The sequence below is a fragment of the Bufo gargarizans genome, chromosome 1 (genome assembly GCF_014858855.1).
Source record: "Bufo gargarizans isolate SCDJY-AF-19 chromosome 1, ASM1485885v1, whole genome shotgun sequence".
In the NCBI taxonomy this organism is placed as follows: domain Eukaryota; kingdom Metazoa; phylum Chordata; class Amphibia; order Anura; family Bufonidae; genus Bufo; species Bufo gargarizans.
Genome location: NC_058080.1, coordinates 510,554,882 through 510,579,559, shown reverse-complemented (window position 1 = coordinate 510,579,559; position 24,678 = coordinate 510,554,882). Strand labels below are relative to the sequence as shown.

The following is a 24,678-nucleotide window of genomic DNA, read 5'->3' as shown; positions in this document are numbered from 1 at the left end:
CGCACTGACATTTCCTCCCCACTTTTGGGGGGGGGGGGTAGTGCGTCTTATAAAGCAAAAAATACGGTATATCAAAACGATCAGGCAACTTAACGGTTCTAGGAGGTGTGAGGAAACAGTCGCTAGAGGTGCAGACAGGGTGGTCTCCTGGTGTTGAACTCTTCCCTCAAGGTCCTGGACCAGCTGGGTGATGCCATGCATCTGGCACACCAAGGCCCACAGTGGATCCATGCCAGAAAGGGAACACTCCACAGAGAAGTTTGGTAAGGCCTGTGATTCTGTCATGTAGGTTAGGGAACACTGCAGCCCTGTACTTCACCGACAACACAGTCACTTCCTACTTACGTGATTTGCCCTAAATGGCACCCCACAACATGGCAACAGTCCCTGATTTGACTAAATGCAGGGGCCGAAACCTAATAGGATAAAATAGTTAGACAGAAAGAGGTCAAAACCAGAACCAGATAATGCTAAAGCAAAGTCAAAATCAGGCCAAACCAGAGAAACACGTCAGAACCAACACAGGATACAAACACAGTCATGTGCCAGTGCCAGGAGATGTCAGAAATGCCAGTTTTCTGCTGCTGAATCAGTAGCAGATTCTAACCATGTGAACATACTCTAAGAGGGCATTGGAACAATAAATTGCACATGATACATGGTGGCCTAGGAATACATTTTGTATCAGGTCCTAAAAGCTTCAAGTTACAGTATGTCCCTGAGGACATGAGGGTGCCTTCACACAGCAGATCTTGTGGCAGAAAATTCTGCAACTGAAAATCAGTTCTATTCACCTTAATGGGGCTTGCAGAAATCCATGTGCTTGCCTCCCATTCAAAGGAATGGAACTGATTTTCAGTTGCAAAATGTCCTGCTGTGAAGACGTTAAATTAAAAGGTATGCAAACAAGAGGTGTCCTATTACACTGCCAATTATTGGGAACAAACCGTTCATTCCCAATAATTGCCTGATAAACTAAGCTGAAAGCTTAGTTTATGTGCAGCATTATGTATGTAATCATCCATCCCCATGCAGAGCCATTGTGGGCAGGTGTTCCTTATTTACACAGCACGATTTGCTGCCCAGACACAGGGTCCCAGATTTACTAATCGTAAAGATGGTATAAGCTTAGACAGGCTTGTAGACCTGCACCAGATGACAGGCTGGATAATAAATGTGCTGCTAGGATAGACACTTTTCTCTGCCTCTATACTATTGGTTGGCTTACTTTGAGATAGAATTTATACCAGAATTGCACCAAAATTTCGCTGTAAAATGGCGCACCTTAGGTCCCATCCCCATTCCAATGAAGCTCTACCCACTATCCGATAAGCCTAACCCTTGTAGAGCTTGTTGGAAAAAGCTGTAGAAACCCTAGATGTGCCAAATTGCTCCATTTTGCACCACTTTTCAGATATTTTTGGCACATCTACACTAGTAAATCTGGGGCAATGATTTTGGGTGTTGACTGAAAGATACCATCACCTGATGGACAAGTTATTGCTTTTTGTCGTGTGATTGGCAGCACTTTTACACTGGACAATTATTGGGAACAACCGTTTCTACAAATGATCATCCCCGACAACTGTCCCAATGATCAATCCATGTAAAATGATCTTAAGAGGCAGTCAGTGAGAAGGAAACAATGACGTCGACTTTGTGAGCCACAGAATAGGCGGGAGAAGACAGGGCAAGATGAGATGTCTTGCTGTGTCAATCAAATGGGAATGGGGAATGTACCGAGCAGCGGGGCATCACTGTAGCGGTGCTCTTAGCACTACAGCCAAACCCTTAGTGCTCCATCTAACTAATTTGCATAGAAATAAAAGTAATGATTTATCTGCAGCCGTTTAAGCTAAAAACAAAGATATCGTTAAATTAGCGTGATGGTTTAACAGAGTTGATCATGCTGACAGAGGCTAGGGGTTGTCTGAGCTTATTAAAAATCTTGGAGAAGAGTTCAAATATTAAAAATAAAAAATTATGCTTTAGTTACCTCTTTCTCAAGCACTGCTGGTCTCGTCCCCCCTGCCTACATACTGCAGCGGTGACATCCAGGTATATGGCACTTGACCGCTGCCAGCAATCACTGTCCTCAGCTGATTACCGCTAAGGACAATGATTAGCTGCAGCAGTAATATGCATTCATGTCACTGTGCTCGTCACCGACACAAAATCACTGTCCTCAGCGGTATACCTTCCACAACTCCTTCAATAATAAAAAAAAATGCTATAAAATAATAAAAGTAATACTCACCTCAACAATCTCCTGCTGCTACCATTTCGACACTTTCTGGGTCCCTGGTCAGACTCTGTTTCATTAGAGATGTGAACACAGACATTTTGGCCACCCCAATAGTCAGTGGGGGAGATTTATCGAGACTGCCAGAGGTGTGAATGCCTCGTCATAAATTAGAATTTTCCCGCAGCACAGAGGGAAAACAAAGACTGATGTAAGCACCGTTTTTTTAGTGGTGTTTTTATTAACATTCACGTTTCTCGAGTGTTTTTTTTATCCTCTTCCGTATAACGAAGAAAAAATGCCTGAAAAAACACAACTTACAAATGTGTTAAAGGGGATGTCTGGTTTCAGAAGGAAACTGAACAACCCATGTGATTTTGGAAACAGGGAACAGACCCTGTAATGTTAAAGTCCCAGAGTGGGACAAATAATAAAGTGAAAAAAAAGTTAATAAAATTAAAGTTTTACAAAAAAAATAAAATAAATTGTAAAAAATAGGGAAAAGACATATAGACATATTAGGTATCCTCGCGTCCGTATCGACCATCTCTATAAACATATCACATGACCTAACCCCTCAGTATAAAAATAATATAGAAACTGTGCTAAATGAACCATTTTTTGTCACCTTACATCACAAAAAGTGTACTAGCAAGTGATCAAAAAGTCATATGCACCCCAAAATAGTGCCAATCAAACCGTCATCTCACCCCGGCTGATCCGTGGATGGCACAGTTAAGGGGTGGGGGTCTGTGGATGGCACTGTTATGGGCTGGGGGGTCTGTGGATGGCACGGTTATGGGGTAGGGGGTCTGTGGATGGCACATATATAACAGTGCCATCCACAGATCCCCCCCGTAACAGTGCCATCCACAGATCCCCCCTGTAACAGTGCCAGCCACAGATCCCCCCTGTAACAGTGTCCGTCATCCACAGATCCCCCATAACAGTGTCCGTCATCCACAGATCCCCCCATAACAGTGTCCCTCATCCACAGATCCCCCCATAACAGTGTCCGTCATCCACAGATCCCCCCATAACAGTGTCCTTCATCCACAGATCCCCCATAACAGTGTCCGTCATCCACAGATCCCCCCATAACAGTGTCCCTCATCCACAGATCCCCCCATAACAGTGTCCGTCATCCACAGATCCTCCCATAACAGTGTCCGTCATCCACAGATCCCCCCATAACAGTGTCCGTCATCCACAGATCCCCCCATAACAGTGTCCGTCATCCACAGATCCCCCCATAACAGTGTCCGTCATCCACAGATCCCCCATAATAGTGTCCGTCATCCACAGATCCCCCCATAACAGTGTCCGTCATCCACAGACCACCATTAGTTCCAAACCCACCAAAAGCACACCTTTTGGTTAAAAATATATTTTTTCTTATTTTCCTCCCCAAAAACCTAGGTGCGTCTTATGGGCCGGTGCGTCTTATAGGGCGAAAAATACGGTACATAAATAAAAAAAAGTATACATTAAGTATCGCCGCGTCCGTATCGACCGGCTCTATAAAAATATCACATGACCTAACCCCTCAGATGAACACCGTAAAAAATAAAAACTGTGCTACATAAACCATTTTTTGTCACCTTACATCACAAAAAGTGTAATAGCAAGCGATCAAAAAGTCATATGCACCCCAAAATAGTGCCAATCAAACTGTCATCTCATCCCGAAAAAATCATACCCTACCCAAGATAATCGCCAAAAAACTGAAAAAACTATGGCTCTTAGACTATGGAAACACTAAAACATGATTTTTTTGTTTCAAAAATGAAATAATTGTGTAAAACTTACATAAATAAAAGTATACATATTAGGTATCGCCGCGTCCGTATCGACCGGCTCTAAAAAATTATAACATGACCTAACCCCTCAGGGGAACACCGCAAAAAAAAAAAAAAAAAGTGTAAAAAAGCAATTTTTGATCATCTTACATCACAAAAAGTGTAATAGCAAGCGATCAAAAAGTCATATGCACCCCAAAATAGTGCCATTCAAACCGTCATCTCATCCCGCAAAAAATTAGACCCTACCTAAGATAATCGCCCAAAAATTGAAAAAACAATAGCTCTCAGACTATGGAGACACTAACAAAAACACGGATGAACAGCACTCCTAAGTACTAATGCTGCGGGTGCTCGTCTCCAGAGGAGGTGGTAAAAAGCCCCCCAAAAAATACTCATGAATGTCCAAAAAATAAAAAAATGGAGACAGCACGTTCAAAAGGCGGAACTTTATTCCATCATCTGGAATAAAGTTCCGCCTTTTGGATGTGCTGTCTCTATTTTTTTATTTTTGGGACATTATCGAGACACTAAAACATGATTTTTTGTGTTTCAAAAAAGAAATCATTGTGTGAAACTTACATAAACAAAAAAATTGTATACATATTAGGTATCGCCGCGTCCGTGACAACCTGCTCTATAAAAGTACCACATGATCTAACCTGTCAGATGAATGTTGTAAATAACAAAAAAAAAAAACGGTGCTAAAACAGCTATTTCTTGTTACCTTGCCTCACAAAAAGTGTAATATAGAGCAACCAAAAATCATATGTAAACTAGTACCAACAAAACTTCCACCCTATCCTGTAGTTTCTAAAATGGGGTAACTTTTATGGAGTTTCTACTCTAGGGGTGCATCAGGGGGGCTTCAAATGGGACATGGTGTAAAAAAAAACAGTCCAGCAAAATCTGCCTTCCAAAAACCATATGGCATTCCTTTCCTTCTGTGCCCTGCCGTGTGCCCGCACAGCAGTTTACGACCACATATGGGGTGTTTCTGTAAACTACAGAATCAGGGTCATAAATATTGAGTTTTGTTTTGCTGTTAAATCTTGCTTTGTAACTGGAAAAAAAATATTAAAATGGAAAATCTGCCAAAAAAGTGAAATTTTGAAATTGTATCTCTATTTTCCATTAATTCTTGTGGAACACCTAAAGGGTTAACAACGTTTGTAAAGTCAGTTTTGAATACCTTGAGGGGTGTAGTTTCTAGAATGGGGTCATTTTTGGGTGGTTTCTATTATGTAAGCTTCACAAAGTGACTTCAGACCAGAACTGTTGAAGTTGGTTTTTGAAAAGTTTTGAGAAATTTCAAGATTTACTTCTAAACTTCAAAGCCTTGTAACGTCCCCCCCCCCAAAAAAAAATAGCCTGGTTCTGAAGGTGAAAATGAGCCCCGTCTTTAAGGGGTTAATAATGCGTTGGACAGTTCTTAACCCAATTTTAGTAGTTTCTGCAATCTCCTTAGATGTTTTCTCCGCTTGATGCATGCCAATGATTTGACCCTTCTCAAACAGACTAAGGGCTCTTTCACACCTGCGTTCTTTTCTTCCGGCATAGAGTTCCGTCGTCGGGGCTCTATGCCGGAAGAATCCTGATCAGGATTATCCTAATGCATTCTGAATGGAGAGAAATCCGTTCAGGATGCATCAGGATGTCTTCAGTTCAGTCGTTTTGACTGATCAGGCAAAAGAGAAAACTGCAGCATGCTGCGCTTTTTGCTCCGGCCAAAAATCCTGAACACTTGCCGCAAGGCCGGATCCGGAATTAATGCCCATTGCAAGGCATTAATCCGGATCTGGCCTTAAGCTAAACGTCGTTTCGGCGCATTACCGGATCCGACGTTTTAGCTTTTTCTGAATGGTTACCATGGCTGCCGGGACGCTAAAGTCCTGGCAGCCATGGTAAAGTGTAGTGGGGAGCGGGGGAGCAGTATACTTACCGTCCGTGCGGCTCCCGGGGCGCTCCAGAGTGACGTCAGGGCTCCCCAGGCGCATGGATGACGTGATTGCATGGACACGTCATCCATGCGCATGGGGCGCTCTGACGTCATTCTGGAGCGCCCCGGGAGCCGCGCGGACGGTAAGTATACCGCTCCCCACTACTACTATGGCAACCAGGACTTTAATAGCGTCCTGGCTGCCATAGTAACACTGAACGCATTTTGAAGACGGATCCGTCTTCAAATGCTTTCAGTTCACTTGTGTTTTTCAGGATCCGGCGTGTAATTCCGGCAAATGGAGTACACGCCGGATCCGGACAACGCAAGTGTGAAAGAGCCCTAACATCTTTTCCACGACACGAGATGGTTGTTTAAGAAATGAGAAGCAACTTGATGCGAGCTGAAAGATAATCGCCCATGCAGTAATTATCCAATAGGAGGCTCATACCTATTTGCTTAGTTAAATCCTGTTTTTTGGGACAGGCAGTGTATATATATATATATATATATAATCAGAATACTCTGTCACGCAGGAGGCTACAAACACAGCGTGGCTCCAATGTACAGCGTCCCCTCGCTCAGTGGCCACAGCAGCTGGGTATTCATGGACCGCGGGCAGCAGCAGGCATCCTGCCACCCTAGCAGCAGGGCGCGTTGTTCAGGCAGCAGCATGGTGCGGAGACGTCCACAGGTGAGCACAGGCCGCTTCTCCTAGCACGAGGCTACCTGCAGGGGGCGCTGCGCGGTCTCCTCCTCCCTCCTGCAGTCCTCAGTGCCGCTGTGTGGAGGCAGAGACAAGCAGCAGAGGAGAAGCGGAGAGCTGCGCTTCCAACCTGTGGATAGATGGGACAGCTCTGCTAATGTGCCAAGCAGTCTTCTGCAGGGTTGGTGCCTGCTGGAGCATGCCATTACTACTATAGAGGAGTAGTCCGTTACCCACCCCCTGGGGTGCTGGACTCAGACACAGCATGCATGAGAGTGGGGTGCCAGGGTCCTCTGCCGGAGTGAAGGAGCTGTCTCCAGGTGCCCTCTGAGTCCTGGCCACCGTCTGAAGATTGCCCCCTGAGTCATCTCTCCGCGATGGCAAGAAACACAGCTCTGTACTTCAGACTGGTGGAGGGGAAGAACCTGCCTGCTAAGGACGTGTAAGTCTCCCAGCTCTGTGCCACCTGCTCCTGCCCACCCCATTCATGGAAAGTGAAGATACCCAGCACTGTACTGGTAAACTGGTATTATGGGCAGCAGGCCTCCCTCCATCATGGGCATTTCATGTTATACATGTGTTTACTTACCTCCCTGTCCGGAGCATTGGCACAGAGACCTGCATTCCTAAAAAGTAATGGCTAATCCCATTGCAGCTAGCAGGACCAGCTCAGAAATCCTATACCTGGCATGCCAAAGGGGCATAAAGCCTGTCTATATCTATGTATCCTATCTATCTCTCATATCTATCTATCTATCTCATATCTATCTATCTATCTATCTATCTATCTATCTATCTATCTATCTATCTATCCCTCTCTCATATCTATCTATCTATCTATCTATCTATCTATCTATCTATCTATCTATCTATCTATCTATCCATCCCTCTCTCTCTCTCTCTCTCTCTCTCTCTCTCTCATATCTATCTATCTATCTATCTATCTATCTATCTATCTATCTATCTATCTGTTATCAATATCTATCTATCTATGAACAACAATTTATGGTAGAGGTGTCATAGAGTTGTTCATGACCCCTCTTGGCCAACCACTTTTTCACTTCCAGCACGTGTTCTCTCATGCTACCCTTTTTTATGATGGAGGGTTTGGGCGCACATTTATTGGGCACACAGGCATTCGGTAGCTTACTTTTGATTCCCTTTATTATAGACATCTTTCTGCTGACACGTTCCCTTTGAATTGGTTGTCCATTTTGGATAGCGACCCCTGAATAACGTTTTATATCTGTGAATCCAAGAATTACGTCTTGAGTTGCAGGGATTGGAGTTCTGCTGTTAGAATTATATCTTAAACTTTAGGCATTTCAATGTTTGGCTTTCTGAAATCTAAATAAAGGTGGCCATACACATAGATGAATGTTGAATGTAACCATCAATTTCAGCAGCAGCAGCCAACCATCTAAGGCTTTCACACTCGCGTTCGGTGCGGATCCGTCTTGTATCTGCACAGACGGATCTGCACCAATAATGCTTGTATCCGTTATGTTTGCATTAGTCATTAAATAAAAGTCTAAGGCTACTTTCACACTAGCGTTCGTCGGTCCGCTCGTGAGCTCCGTTTGAAGGAGCTCACGAGCGGACCCGAACGCAGCCGTCCAGCCCTGATGCAGTCTGAATGGAGCGGATCCGCTCAGACTGCATCAGTCTGGCGGCGTTCAGCCTCCGCTCCGCTCGCCTCCGCACGGACAGGCGGACAGCTGAACGCTGCTTGCAGCGTTCGGGTGTCCGCCTGGCCGTGCGGAGGCGTGCGGATCCGTGCGGATCCGCCAGACTTACAATGTAAGTCAATGGGGACTGATCCGTTTGAAGATGCCACAATATGGCTCAATCTTCAGGCGGATCCGTCCCCCATTGACTTTACATTGAAAGTCTGGACGGATCCGTACGAGGCTATTTTCACACTTAGCTTTTATATGCTAAAAATAATGCAGACGGATCCGTTCTGAACGGAGCCTCCGTCTGCATTATTATGATCGGATCCGTTCAGAACGGATCCGATCGAACGCTAGTGTGAAAGTAGCCTAACTCAAAACGGATCCGTCTTGACTTACATTGAAAGTCAATGGGGGACGGATCCGTTTTCAATTGCACCATATTGTGTCAGTGAAAATGCATCCGTTCCTATTGACTTACATTGTAAGTCAGGACGGAACCGTTTGGCTCTACATCATCAGGCGGACACCAAAACGCTGCAAGCTGTGTTTTAGTGACCGCCAAAAAAACGCAACGGAGACCAAACGCAGCCAAATTGATGCATTCTGAACGGATCCTTATCCATTCAGAATGCATTGGGGCTGAACTGATCCGTTTTGGACCGCGTGTGAGAGCCCTGAACGGATCTCGCAAGCGGACCCAGAAACGCCAGTGTGAAAGTAGCCTAATACGTATGTGGCTGTCCTGATTCCCAAGGCAGATGTTGAGGGAACGATTTGTCAGACACTGGATTTCAACATGACTGATTGTTTATTCTTAAAAAGGTTTTCCGACACTTTGCCCTCTGGATAGGTCATCAGGATATGATCGGAGAGGCTCGATACCCCGGACCCCCACCGATCAGCTGTTTGAGAAGGCCTGGCGCACCTGTATGGGCCGTAGCCTTCTCACTGCTTACCCTAGGCCAGTGACGTCACGACCAGCAATCACATGGCATGGGCACAGCTTAACCTATCCTCTGTTAACTCAAATGGGGCTATCAGTTATAAATACAGTATATTGTATTTATGGCAAGGGAACAGCCTGCCGGATCCGTGCTACCGCTAGTGCACCGTGTTGCCGGAAGTCCGCTCCGGCCCCATTCACTATAAGGAATGAGCTCCGGCCACAGCACGGAAAACATGCCGAGAGGCGGCCGGAATAAAACTACATGTAGTTTTATTCTGACTGCCTTTCGGCATGTTTGCCGTGCTGCGGCCAGACCTCCTGCCCACCCCCATTATAGTGAATGGGGCCGGAGCGGACTTCCGGCGGCAAGGTGCACTAGCGGTAGCACGGATCCGGCAGGCTATTTCACTCTTATTCACTTTGCATAGTGTTCTTGTAAAGTCTGCCCTACTTTACTTTGGCCACTGTGGTCAGGGCTTCAGCATTATGGCCCAGAGTTACTAATCCTAAAGATAAGGTAAACTCAGACCTGCTGTCTAGACCTTCACCAGATTTATCACAGTGCCTCAGGCTAGAAGATAAATGTGCTGCGGGGGTAGACACTTGTTCCTTGGCTTATTTTCACAAAGAGTTTTACTGCAAAATTGTGTTGCAACTCTGGCACAAAGTGGCATATCTTAGGCCCCATTCCCACGAGGCCCCGTCCACCAAGCATGTTGAGGAAAAAAGTGTAGAACACACAGGAAGACATTTATTAAGCTGTTTTTTCTACTATTTGTACTACAATTTGCAACAATTTGAGCTATTTTTGAAAAAGGGCAGACTTAGCGGGAAGGGGCAGGGCTTTGAGCAGCCCCTAGGATTTACTATAATTTATGCCACAAAACTGGCGTAGGTCATAGCTCAGTTTATATGGCTGGCGTAGACTTGGGTTTCTGCCGCACCGAGGGCCAGGGATGTGCCCAATCTATTACGAGGCATCTGCCTCTAGGCACATCTAAAGCCTGTATTACACCAGGCGATTGGTGGGCTGATCATCTCTAACAAGTGTTCATAGGATTGATCTGCCTGTATAATACTGCCGCAGACTCCCCCGATGAGCAAGCTCGTTCGTCGGGCAATCAAAATCTTTCAGCAAGTTTAAAAATCATTGCTTGGCGGTGGCAGATCGTGTGCGGCCAGCAAACAATAATTCAGTATGGGGACAAGCAATGGTATTAGCGATCGCTCCTCCCCATACTGAGGAGGAGACCGCTGCATGTAATAGCAGCGGTCTCCTCCGCTGATGAGCAGGTGATTGCCGGGAAGGTACGCTTACCTCCCGAAAACTCCAGCGCAGGGGCATCAAGACCCCTACTTGACCATAATAGGGTGTGCATGTATAGTGTGTTCTCTGTTCACAGCGGGTCCCATTCTTGAGATAGGATATGACCCGTATCAAACATTTATGGCATACAAGTACAGTATGTGTGTCAGGCTTAGCGGGGCTGGATGGGCCAAGTGTTGCGCACAGCTACCTATCTATCGGCATCTTTCTGTGTTCCAAAAATACAAATTTTATATTATGAACATTAGACTGTTGATGCACCATGTAAGGTTTCTTTTAAAGTCACTTACTACCGGCAGTGTATTCTGGACTGCTGGCATCTGTTGCCCTCCATACCATCCTCCAAAGTCTACAGGTGGCTTCACAATAGGCTCGGAGAGGGCAAAGATAATTAAATTTTTCTTATTCACAAGAATCCTTTTACTCAGACATAGAATGCAATAATGCTTAGGGATAACGTAAGAAGTACCAGTCTTAATAAATTCCCCCAGAGTGTTTCTACACATTCATGGAATAGAGCAAAGCAATAAGTAATCCTAGGCATAAAAATATGTAAGATAAAGATAATGATTATAGATCTAAAGGTTGTTATGTCAAAGAAAATAGCGCTATTTCGTTTCAATCTTTCTGCTTACTTTATCATCATATTTCATACTTCCAAGGTACATCAAAGATAATTAATTAGAAAGACATCAATCACTGTTAACTAGCATGTGCCATCAGGGGCCATAGTGATTGGTGATATGAGCAGGTGGTGGCAGTGCGGCATGCCCAGACTGGTAGTTGCATGGGCGCAACAAAGGATGTGTTTATTAGAGAAATCTGGTTAAAAAAAAGTGTTAATGTTGCTTCATGTCAGTGTGCCTATATGTATCAGGCAGCCGTAGACTGCTATAAATAGTGCTGTAGAAAACATGGTATAGAACCGCCACGTCTCCACAGGATTACTGCCAAACTGGACAACAACATGATTTGTGCTGCTGTTTGCTTGTTATAAATGCCTACTGGCAGACCTGCCATATATTTCCCACTTAATCTGCATAATCATTTGCCCATTCACTATTTATTTTAAATGTATGTCTTATTAGAAAGGAACCACTGCAATCGCTAGAACTCAGGGGCGTAGCTAGAAATGACTGGGCCCCATAGCTAAAAAATGTATGTGCCCCGCCCTCCTGGATCTCCCACCCCCATATACCTCTTGGACCCCCCACCCCTTCCAGAGCTCCCACCCCAACATCCCCACACCCCTCCTAGACCTCCCAACCCCACATCCATCTTAAATCTCCCACCGCCCTGAGTGAGCATAGAAAAGTCAGAGGAAAAACCAAATAAGTATATGAAAATTTTATGTCAAAATTTAAAACCATTCAGTAACCGATAAAGTGGCAAATCTGATAAACATGAAGAATTGAAAAAAATATTTGCCAAATCTCATGTACAATTTTCTTTCTTTCTGAGCGGTAATTTACCTGGATTGTGAAATCTGCAGTCAATTCTTTGTGCGGTTTTCACCCTTTTCAATGTACGGCTGAGATCTGCGAAAATCTGCACCAAAAAACGGCAAGTAACACGTGGATTTACTGCAGAAAACACAGAAATCCGGACAGAAATTCATGTAGATTTTCTGTTTGTAAGGCCTCATTCACACAATTGTATTTTCGGTCCGCACCCAATCTGTGGAACCATTCATATCAACCACCATGTGCCACAAAAAATGATTAAACGTGTCGTATTTTTGTTTGTTTTGCGAACAAGGATAGGACATTTCTTCAGGACTAAAAAAAAATGGCGGCATGCACGCGGCCGGGGTCCGTGTTCCATGGATATCTCCAAGCGCCATTCAGAGGAATGGAACTGATTTTCAGTCGCAGAAAAATCTGCTGCGTGTGAAGGCGTCTGAACATTACTACTAAGATATGCATGTTATCTGATTGTGGGCGAGGGGCCCTTCTGGCCATGGGCCCTTCAGTACAGGCCTAATACTTGGGATTTATACTGAAAAGACAATATCATGCAAATATCCGTGTATAATACCATGACATATAATAGCATCATATACTATATAACCCCCTGATGTCACAGATATCCCCTCTTCCCCAGATATAATGGTTCAGACCTCCAGGGTCCTGCTCCCCTCTCCTCCCCAGATATAATGGTCCAGACATCAAGTGTCCTGCTCCCCCCTCCTGCCTTTATAATGGTCCAGACCTCCAGGTTCCTGCTTCCCCCCTACTCCCCATATATAAGGGTCCTGCTCCCCCCTAAATATAATGGTCCAGACCTCCAGGGTCCTGCTCCCCCTCCTTCCCAGATAAAATGGTCCAGACCTCAGGGATCCCACTCTCCCCTCCTCCCCAGATATAATGGTCCAGAACTCCAGTGTCCTGTTCCCCCCCTATATAATGGTTCAGACCAGACCTCCAGGGTCCTGCTCCCCCTCCTCCCCAGATATAATGGTCCAGGACTCCAGAGTAAGTTTTACCAGTCCCAGAGTCAGCCACCTCTCAAATCACAGCCACTTGAACGTCTGTGCGCCCACACTCCACCAGCGCTGCCAGGCCCAGCAGCACATAGCTTTGCTGTACGCGCCGTCTCCTCCACTTCTGGCCAGTAGGACTGCCGCCCAGACTGGGAGCGGGACCACACCCTCTCCTCACTGCAGGTACGCCTCTCTGCCTCCGGCCGCCCCCTATTACACCGCCCACACCCTGCAGGCCCTGCAGATAGCGCTTTTTCTGTCAGTCCTGGAGGGGCCTGCGACCCCTGTAGCTACGCCACATGAATTATTTTTATTTTTTATTCTGAGGCATCGGCCCGGGCTCCCAATGGCGTAAGGCCCTATAGCCATTGCTATGGCTGCTATGGCGATCCCTACGCCCATGCCAGAACTAATGCCACCCAAAAACACCTTACATCTAAGACTACTTTCACACTGGCGTTTCTGGGTCCGTTTGTGAGATCTGTTTCAGGGCTCTCACAAGCGGCCCAAAACGGATCAGTTTTGCCCTAATGCATTCTGAATGGATAAGGATCCGCTCAGAATGCATCAGTTTGGCTCCGTTCAGCCTCCATTCCGCTCTGGAGGTGGGCACCAAAACGCTGCTTGCAGCGTTTTGGTGTCCACCTGACGATGCAGAGCCAAACGGATCCGTCCTGACTTACAATGTAAGTCAATGGGGGCGGATCCGTTTTCACTGACACAATATGGTGCAATTGAAAACTGATCCGCCTCCTATTCACTTTCAGTGTAAATCAAAACCAATCGTTTGCATTATGATGAACAAAAGAAATAAAAATGTAATTATTTAATTTTTTTACTTGTTCATGGTAATGCAAACGGATCCGTTCTGAACGGATACAATCGTTTGCATTAAAGGGCGGCTCTCCCTCTGATTGGTGATGGCAAGGTGCTCCAAACTGATGTCGCACCCTGTTCACCAAGTAAAGTCAATGAGGAAAAGTGAATGGGCACTCTTATAGATGGAATCACATAGACTGAATATACAGTAGGTCAATAAAATGTATTAATAAAAGTAAAATCTGATACTAAGAAAAAAATGTAGAGTATAAATAAAAGAAAAAGGTGATACAAAAATAAATATATATATATTTATATGTATAAAATATATATGAATGTTCCAAAAATAGCCAGAAAATAGCAGTACTGTGAATATTCAATAAAATGTTACAAGGATGGAGTAATAGTATGCGGATGTCAGCTGGTAAGCTGTAAAAGAGCCTGAAACAAAATTCCCAAGATAAAGGCAAAGTTCATTCAAGTATTGTATAGCATCTCAGATATTATGCAGAGAGATCCATATGGATAATAGATGTGGTATCGTAAACAGCATTCTTCGTATCGATAATGAGTGAATAGGTTGATACACAGCTCAGATTGTGACCTGAAACAGTATAGTTGATGTATTCAAAAACAAGTGCAAAAGAAGAGGGGAAAAAAGGTGAAAATGTCAAATATATAAAAGAGTGTAAAAAAGAATATAAAAAGGATGCAAAAAAAGCAAAATGCAGGGATATAATATCTCTAGAGTGCGAGCTAGTTGAGGCGTGCTAATATATGAATCCGTCAAGAGAGGGGATCAGAGTAGTGATGTGTGAGCGCTACCAATTGTAAGAATTGTATCCACGGTGATGATACACTTTCATTTAGGGTCTCTCTGGAGTGTGTAGCTTATAGTTAGAAGTTGCTGATTACCACGTTATCAACTTGGTATTTCCTATTGACTGATATTCATATATTGCTGCAATCTGAATTCAAAGTACAATTGCAAGGTTCAATAACAGAAGTGCAGTTGCAGAAAGTAGCCTAAGCATGCTCATATTCACTCTAAGTATTTGGGTAAATTTAAATATTCCAGTTTCCTTCTTTATATTCATATACCACCATCTTACTTGATGTGGATTCGTGTGGATTTGGCACAATTCATATAAAGTTCTGGCAAGAGAAATATGTAAATATATTTATGGTGGAGATCTGAGAAATCTCTGGAGTAAATAAAAGCACGGAAACAGGTCCGCGTGCTTAGTAAAGGTGAAATCTGAACTTTTAACTAATATCCTGCCTGTATTGGACATATATTATTGAATGTAGAATTAAAAAATTGTTCAGTTCTTTGGGATTGTGCGACACAGCTGTTTCTGTCAGCGCCATAGACTTTGATTGGAATGTGCCACAGCCTGTTCACCTTGGGGCTGCTCTCTCCTGCCACCCTTTGCTAAGGTGTCTCCATGCCCGCCATATTGTGCATCCCTCCTGCTTAGGCCTCTAGGTTCACCTACCTCCTCCCCATCATGGCTGTCCCAGGACCTTTAGCCGTCTGCCATGCATGTGTGTCTGAGTCTGGATAAATAGCATACGTCAATACACCAGTTCTTCAACCATTATCCAGCTGTCACAGATTTCATAAAGTTCTTTCCCCAATCCTCCTGTTCTACATCATTAAGGCCCTTTTGTTGCCAGTTAACTAATAAAGTGTTTTTCTGTTTTCTGTTCTTTGCTTTAACCCAACTTACCCTCTGACCATATCTACCTGTCTGCTATGTGTTTTCACTTACCACCTGTGTGCTGTTGTGCCTGAACTCTGTAATCCAGACCATGACTTTTCTACTGTTGTGAATTAACTGAGCTTGCCCTCACTAGGTCTTCTGCTGATTTTGGACCATGCTCTGGTGACATTTGCTCAGTTTCACACCACTAGTTTACAGAGACTACTCCCAGGTTAGAGCTCTAGGGATTCTCTGCAGCAAAGTCCAGATGCCTGTATAGGGGGTTAAAGGGTGAATATCAAGGAATATCTTAGCCGTTGCTCCTGGGTTTAGCCCTAAAGCCAAATCTGTATAAACCCAGTGAATCCAATGTGTGACAGAGTGGTTAGTGTATGGAAATTAGTTCCTTCCTGAAAAAGAAAAGAAAGCTGTACCTCCTGGCACCACTTGTTGGAAAGTAGAATGGTAGAATGCAAACTTCTCATGGTGTGGTCAGGTTTCCCGATTCAGCTTTAGAAGCCAGGAGTGAATAAAAAAAAAAAACAGATGTCATGTCTGTACTCTATACTTTCTCTTCTTTCATGATCCATTCTGATTTTGGCTTCCAAAACTGCATCATGAAAACTGGCCGTGTGGCTGTGACCTCATAGTTGCAGATGAGAAGCTTGGGGAGATTAGGGCGATCAGGTGTGGTCCTAGCTAGGACTTCTATTAGTCTAGCATTTATCATCCCCAAAGACAGGCTGATAAATGGTTTGGCAAAGAATACCCAGTAACGTTTTTATGTTCCTCTATCCAGATTGCTTCACCTTCGGCTTCCACAGATCTTGTTTTCACCCATCTGTAATACATAACATATTCTGTTCTTGACGTATCAGGGAGATGTATCACTTGATTTACACCATAAAAGTGGCACTAAAAAGTCGCAAACTGCTTGTTTCTGACTTTTTAAATGTAACTTTTGAAAAAATATTTGCAAGTGGCAGTTTTTACGCTGCACTTGACACTTTTCTGAAAGAGGGGCATGCCAAGGGCGGGAAGGGAGCGTGGCCAGCCACCGCAACAAGTTAATCTTCATTTCTGCCAGTTTTCTGGCGCAAATGAAGCCAGAAATCTATGTCAGCTCAGACTGACAAAGAAAGTGCCTAATTTATGACGAGGTCTGTGTCTCGTCATAAATTAGGTGCATCATCCAACAGCACTTAGTAAATCCACATCCAAGTAGATTTGCTGATTTGCCTGTTTGTATGTACACATTATTAAAACATGCCAAAGAGGGAATATTTATAGGACACAAAATAAACAGAGCACTAGCAGATGCTGAACAAGCATGACGAGCTCTGAGCTTCTATCTTCTGTACATCAAATTGTAATCCAAAAGAATGACTATTTAAACACAGCTTGTAATTCCTCCAGACAAGCCCTGCCTGCAGGGGAGTGCAAGGAAAATGATCTGTATGCCAAAACTTGTTTTTTTCCCCCATCCAGATGGGTCCTCCCCAGCTCTTCTCTCACCCACTCTGTCTCCTTTTTCTAATCAGCACTCATTATTTAATTAGAAAACCTAATTAAAAAAACAGCTGAGGAAGGTTGGTGGGAGGAGGTGTTCAGATAAGAGAAGACGAGGATGAGCTAACTCATTTTCTAAACACTGAAATAAGGAGAAACAGCCCTGTTAATGCTATATGTGACACCCTCGCATTTCCAGTGACTTGCCACCACACCTCTGTAGGTAAGGCAAGTGGGTGGCCATGAGGAGGAAAGATGTCTTTATTTTATCCTACATTGTAACTATCAGTATCTGCATCCTTTCTCGGTCTCTATCCTTCTTGGTTTTTTTTGTTTTGGTGGTATGTGTTTTCATTATTTTTTATTTGACACATTATGATACGTTTCATTTAGCTTAATGAGTGTTCTACACTGTCTGGGGGAATTTATCCTAGACCAGCATTTTACACCGGTGTATGATATCCTCTGTGCTGACAGAGGAATCGGCTAATTTATGAGGCCATGTCATATATTGTCCGCCTCCTCTGGTAGTCTATGTGCCTAAACAGCTCGGAGCTGTCGTACATTTCTACCAGATAATTGGTGTAAATAAAGATAAATGTGCAAGGCCCACTGGCCCCGTCCTACCTGATCTTGCCACGCTCACTTTTCGGAAAGTGGGACAGGGTTTCAGTAACACTGGGTTTCTGAGTTTATGCCAGAAAAGTGTCATGGAGGGAATGATAAACTCCCCTACCATGTTTCTACTGCCTTTTTGTACTGTTAGATTGTTCAGGTTGACATTTAGGAAGTTTGCTCACCTTCTCTTGTAGGGTTGGTACTTCATACATCTTTCCAATAACTACTGCTGTTAGGTGTAAAGATGCTCTACTAAGTAAGTCTGAGTGTTTTGAGATAATAGTCTAGATACTTTTAGAGCACCTTTAAAATAGAAATGTATGCAATCAAATGTACTGTGACCAGGAGCCTGCCTCCTTATGTGGCCCATCTACTGCTGGTAAAGGAGAGGATGCAGGATAGAGGAAAGTAAACTACTTAGCATGCCTCAACATCTTTGGTGAAGTAGAAGGTTTCTGCTAAAACATGCTGTGTCTCAGCCAATTCCTAGAGGCTATGAGCTGTGCGCTGCGATTGGCCAGCAGTGCAGCAAGGGACACGCCTCCTACAAGAAAACAGTCAGAGGGAGCGCAGACACCGGAGCCTATACCGGGCGAACGGAGCGGCGCCCAGACTTACTAGTAAGTGCAGGGGGACCCCTGGGCGCCGCTCTGCCCACAGGTATAGTTAGTTTTTCGTTTGTAGAGTAGTGAAAGGTCCTCTTTAAGCTAGGGGAGCTGAGGTGGTTAAACTGTTGAAATAATGCTTATTATTCTGTGTATTGCAACAATTACATTATGTGATTGCCTGTTTCCAGACACAGTGTTATGTTGTCAATAAAGTACTGCTAAAAAGAAAGGACAGGAAGAGGCGGAGACTTGCTGCACATGTACAGAAAGAGAGAGCTGAGAGAGAAGAAAGCCAGAAAGTGATATTCACATGTTGTGCTTTTATCTCTGAATAAAACCATGTTGTTCATTGTGCTACGCCTGATAGAGACCTGATTAAACCTAAAAAATAGGTCATTTTCAGATGACACATTTTTCCCATAAGTTTTGCAACCCAGATATGGTCTCAGCTTGGCACATACGGTATTTCTGTGATGATGCAGGTTCGAGGTGATAAGCCAGTAGAACATTAGCTAGACTGGACAGTTTTCTTTCTCTTGTACCTATCTGTATTTGACCTTTTACATTCCTCTTTCAAAGGTCAGGCACAAGTGATCCGTACTGCATTGTGAAGGTGGATAATGAAGTTGTGGCACGGTGAGTCCTATAATCTAATGGTATCATGCTATGTAAATATTTATCTGTATGTATCATATACAGTGCATTCAGAACACTGAGACTCCTTCATTTATCCACATTTTATGTTCCAGCTTAATTCTAAAATAGATTTTTAAAATGTAACCTACATGCAGTACTCTATAAGGGCAAAGCGAAATCAGCTTTCAACTTGTTTAGAAATAAAAATGGAAATTTAACATGTTTATAAGGCTGGGGTCACAGTCTACTGTGGCAGTCATCTCCCTGGGCTGTGCATGGTGAATGCAGGGCACACCCTTTTTTCCCTTGGGGCTCACCCTGGACTTGGGGAGCCTGTCTGCTGTTAGATAGGGTGCCCTTGATGTTGAACAGTTGGCAGGATGCAAGGCAGGAGGGTAGATGTAGGAGCGAGCTGTCGTATGGGGAGGCAGTAAACCGGCCAGTTGTTGCAAGAATTAAGTCTATCATTAAGTGAATTGATGATGAGAGTTGCAAACAGCAGCAATTGGTACAGTCCTGAGGTACACCACAGAGCCTACTCCACAGTAGCTGTTTATGAGCAGCAGCAATGATGGTACTAGTAGTCCCTAAGTCCCACTCTGAATATACTTTGCAATTTTCCAAGAAAACCACAGGTATGCTTTTCTGTAATTGTTAGCTCCCTCTGCAGTTTTTGGGCTGTGGGGTGCAGAATCTAGATACTGATAGCCAGCCCATTTCAAAATGTGGTGGGTACCAAGGCTATATTGCCTTTCCATAGCAAAAGATTCTTTCTACCATAAATGAGTGAATTCCTTGCTGTCTCTTGCACAGCCTTGATGGTGGTTCTAGACCTTCTAAGGCTACTTTCACACTGCCGTTTCTGGGTCCGCCTGTGAGATCCGTTCAGGGCTCTCACAAGTGGCCCAAAACGGATCAATTTAGCCCTAATGCATTATTAATGGATAAGGATCCGTTCAGAATGCATCAGTTTGCCTCCGTTAAGCATCCATTCCGCTCTGGAGGTGGACACCAAAACACTGCTTGCAGCGTTTTGGTGTCCGTCTGACGAAACTGAGCCAAACGGATCCGTCCTGACTTACAATGTAAGTCAATGGGAACGGATCCGTTTTTACTGACACAATATGGTGCAATTGAAAATGGATCCGCCTCCCATTGACTTTCAATGTAAGTCAAAACGGATCTGTTTACATTATCATGAACAGAAAAAAATAAAAAATTATTATTATTATATATATTTTTTTGTTCATGGTAACGCAAACGGATCTGTTCTGAACGGATACAAGCGTTTGCATTATAGGTGCGGATCCGTCTGTGCAGATACCAGACGGATCCGCACCTAAACGCAGGTGTGAAATTAGCCTAAGATGGCTGCTTTCCTTTTCTTCAGAGGTACTATGATGATAAAGGAACTTTTCTGGCATGTGTAGGCTCTGCTGTACTCAGACTCCAGTAACAAAGGGTCGGACAGTGTCCATCACCCTGGTAACCTAACAAAATCTACCAATGTTAACAATATACTGCCCATACATTGGTATTTGGTATAAACACTGCATAATGAAATAAGTGCTTTAACAAAGAATCACAACATTTACAGTAACTCAGTAACTACAGTAACTTGCATGCCTGAGTATTCAGATCCAGTCTTGAGATCATGAGTTCTCAGGAGCAAGTTTCCATCAAGAACCTTTATTTACTTTGTTCGACCCTGGCTAGTCTCCAGGGTCCCAGAAAGGTGTCCCCACAGCATGATGTTGCCACCACCATTCTTCCTTGTTGTCATGTTATTGGCATGCTAATGAGGATTACTTGGTTTCCTTCAGACATAACACTGGGCATCCAGGCAAAATAATCTTGGATTAATTAAACCAGAGAACCTCTTTATTCATGTTCTGAGGGTCCTTTAAATGCACGTGAAGTGACCGCAGTGTAAACAGTCCAGGAAATAATGATCAAGCAGAGTTGACATAGGGGTGATGTGCTGGAAACAATGGGGAAAATGTATGTTTCATCCAAAGTCGATTCGCTCATCCCTAGTGTTAACCAAGGCAGGCACGTTCCCTTTTCCTTGCATACAAACCCCCATATCCTTACATGCCTACAATCAAACGCTCAACTGTTGTCACGCCACCGGATAGGAAGGGAGTATGTGCACCCACTGTCTGCCACCCACGCCTCTGTCCCTACCTACTTGCACTTGCCTGTCCAAGGTACGGAGCGCAACTGGGCTGTGGCCCCTGACCTCGATAAGTGCGGAGAGACAGAGAGGACAGAGAAGGAATGGCAGGCGGAGCGGTGACACCGTGAAAGACCAGACTAGGTCAAGAGGGCGGCAGGTAAGGCCGGGGTATCAACACAGAGGAAGAGTCGACACAGGGAGACACAATAGGATGAGTCTGAATACAAGCCAAAGGGTCAAAAACCAGTACACAAGAGTGGACAAAGACAGGTCAGGTCACAAGCCGAAGGTCAAACCAAGAGGTCACGTCAGGTACTAGGAGCAGGCAGTAGCGGGTCAAGAAACAGACACGGGTCAAAATCCAAATAGCGCAGGGAAATCAATATCAATAGCCTAAAGACACCTTAATCACAGGCAACTTGTGGCCAGCAGGTTGCCTGTTTATATACTGAATGGCAGGGGTCATGTGACGTGTCCAGCGCCACATGACCTCCCACCAAGACTGCTGACGAGCACTGAGTGCCCAGCTTGGCGCTCAGCCCCCTGTCCATCACCATGGTAATGGGGGACGCCGGCTGCACAGAGAGGGAGCGTGCGGCCGGGCGCGCTCCGCCCCACGTTACCCCAGCAACGAGGACTCAGAGCGGCTCTGCGCCGTAGCAGGACGCGGAGTGCGTGCCTGCCTCCGTGACCGATCAGGGCGCTGGCAGGCGCAGGAGAGGCGAAGCACGTTGCCGGCACCCTGTGACAGTACCCCCCCTTCCACGAGGGGCCTGTGGACCCAAGGACCGCTGGTAGCGGCTTCTCCGGGTGATCACAGGTGGAATTTTTTTATCAAATTGGTGGCATGCATCCTATGCACTGGTACCCAGGACCTCTCCTCAGGTCCGAAACCCTTCCAATAGACCAAGTACTGTCAAGAGTTCCGAACCCTCCTGACATCCATAATCTTAGAGATGACAAATTCGTCTTGGCCCTCTACCAATACAGGAGAAGGAGGTCCTTGTGAGGGAACCACGGGCGAAATGTATCTCTTTAGCAGTGATTTGTGAAATACATTGTGGATGCAAAGGGAGTCAGGTAGTTTCAATCTAAAAGACACGGGATTAATAATATCAATAATCTCATAGGGTACAAACTTTCTGGAGACCCCTTTCAAGGAAAGATTCTTGGTGGACAGCCACACCTTGTCACCGACCTCAAAATCAACCCCCTTGGAGCGTCTCTTATCAGCTTGCTCCTTCTGAACTTCCTGGGCCTTTTCCTGGTTTGAACCTGGGCCCAGACTGTGCACAGTTCTGATGTAAAACTATCTGCCTCCGGGTTGAGTGAGGACACTGAAGGACTCAAACTAAAACGAGGATGGAAGCCCAGGTTACAGAAAAATGGAGACACCCCTGTGGACGAGTTCACCCGATTGTTGATGGCAAACTCCGCCAACGGAAGGTATCTCACCCACCGGTGCTGATTATCGGACACATAACATCTCAGAAATTGTTTAACCGTCTGATTCAACCGTTCCATCTGCCCATTGGTCTCAGGATGGAAGGCTGATGAAAAGGACAATAAAATTTCGCATCTTTGACAAAAGGCTTTCCAAAACTTAGAAATGAACTGAACACCCCTGTCAGAGACAATATTTTCGGGAACTCCATGCAAAGATGCTAGAGTCTTGGCATTAGGGAGCTTAATCAGAGGGACCAGTGCACCATTTTACTAAATCGGTCGACCACTACCCAAACCACTGACTTCCCCTGAGAAGTTGTCAAGTCGGTAATAAAGTCCATGGAAATATGTGACCATGGCCTGCATGGAATGGGTAGGGGTCGTAATTCACCAGCAGGACGCGTTCTCAGAGTTTTAGATCTGGCACCTACCTCACAAGCAGACACATAAGAACGGACATCTCTAGATAATGTGGGCCACCAAAAGGACCTAGACACGAGTTCCTTAGTGGCATTGATACCGGGATGACCACATAAAACAGAGTCATGGCACTCACCCAAAAGCCCAGGTACAAATAACTTATCTGATGCTGCCCTTGCAGGGGCAAGATGTTGTGCTGAAGCGATATCAGAAGAGAGGTCTGCAGATACTGATGCCAAAATGATATTAGTCGGCAAGATGGGTTCAGGAGGGGATGTCAGGAGGCTGGAAGGCACGAAAGCTTCGGGACGTTCTTACTTTCTGGCCTAAAAGTAATAGAGAAATTAAAAACGGCCCACCTGGCTTGCCTAGGATTAAGGCGTTTAGCGGCTTCAAGGAACACTAAATTCTTATGGTCAGTAAGCACCGTGACACAATGTTTGGCCCCTTCTAAAAAATGGCTCCACTCCTCAAACGCCCATTTGATGGCCAGTAGTTCGCAGTTCCCAATGTCATAATTCCTTTCCGTGGGAGAGAATTTACGTGAAAAGAACGCGCAGGGTCTTAAATTAGTGAGGTTGAGAGATCCCTGAGAAAGGATAGCCCCAACCCCATCATCAGAAGCGTTAACCTCTACTACAAAGGGTTCCTCTGCATCCGTGGTTCCAGTCCGTCAAAAAGATATAACCTGTCCTATTATTTTCGCGGAAAGCGGTTCGCGGACCCATTCAAGTCAATGGGACCGCTACAAAACGCGGAGGCACACAAGATTGTCATCCGCATCTGCACGTCCGAGTCCAGTTTTTTTTCCTATCATTTGCATGGCAAACCTGTCTTAGACTTTTTTTTACTTTTCCTTTATGTCTGGTGGTCCTCCAAAAATCAAGGAAGACACACAGAAACAAAAACGGAAACGGATCACGGAACAACGGAACCCCATTTTGCGGAACAGAACACAACAACGGTCGTGTGCATGAGGCCTAAGAGTCTCAAAGGCCTTGAGAGTCTCAGGCGACCAGTTAACAAGATCCGCTGCCTTTTTGGTTAGGTCAGTCAAAGGTTTGGCAATTATAGAATTATTTTTTTTATAAACTTACGATAGTAATTAGAGAATCCTAAAAAGCGTTGTAATGCTTGGTCTCACCCAGTCTTGAATCGCCTGAACCTTCTTAGGGTCCATTTTAAATGATTGTGGAGTAAGGATATAACCTAGATACAGGATCTCCTGTACTCGAAATACGCATTTCTCTAATTTGACCGACAATTGATTTTTCCCGCAGGATTCCGAGCACCAGTCTGAGATGAGAGACATGGGAATCCCAATCGGAAGAGAAAATCAAAATATCATCCAGATATACAATCATAAATCTGCCAATAAATTCCCTGAAGATGTCGTTCATAAATTTTTGAAAAACTGCCGGGGCATTACTGAGTCCAAATGGCATGACTAAATACTCAAAGTGCCCCTCTGGAGTGTTAAAGGCAGTTTTCCACTCATCTCCTTTAATATGTATCAGGTTATACGCCCCTTTCAAATCAAGTTTGGAAAACCAGGATGCTCCCAAAATCTGGTTGAACAAGTCAGGAATCAACAGGATAGAACACTGATTCCTGATGGTA

At 44.6% G+C, this 24,678-nt stretch overlaps 1 protein-coding gene across 1 annotated transcript in view; it reads left to right on the top strand.

Moving 5' to 3' along the window:
* Positions 1 to 6,774: 6,774 nt before the first annotated feature.
* The window catches only part of RASAL1 (RAS protein activator like 1), a 73,055-nt gene continuing 55,151 nt past the window's right edge, over positions 6,775 to 24,678 (top strand). Inside the window, exons 1-2 of the mRNA XM_044275294.1 lie at positions 6,775 to 7,128; positions 18,957 to 19,013. Coding sequence (XP_044131229.1) covers positions 7,064 to 7,128; positions 18,957 to 19,013 — 122 coding nt within the window. The 5' untranslated portion in view covers positions 6,775 to 7,063. The remainder of the gene's footprint in view (positions 7,129 to 18,956; positions 19,014 to 24,678) is intronic.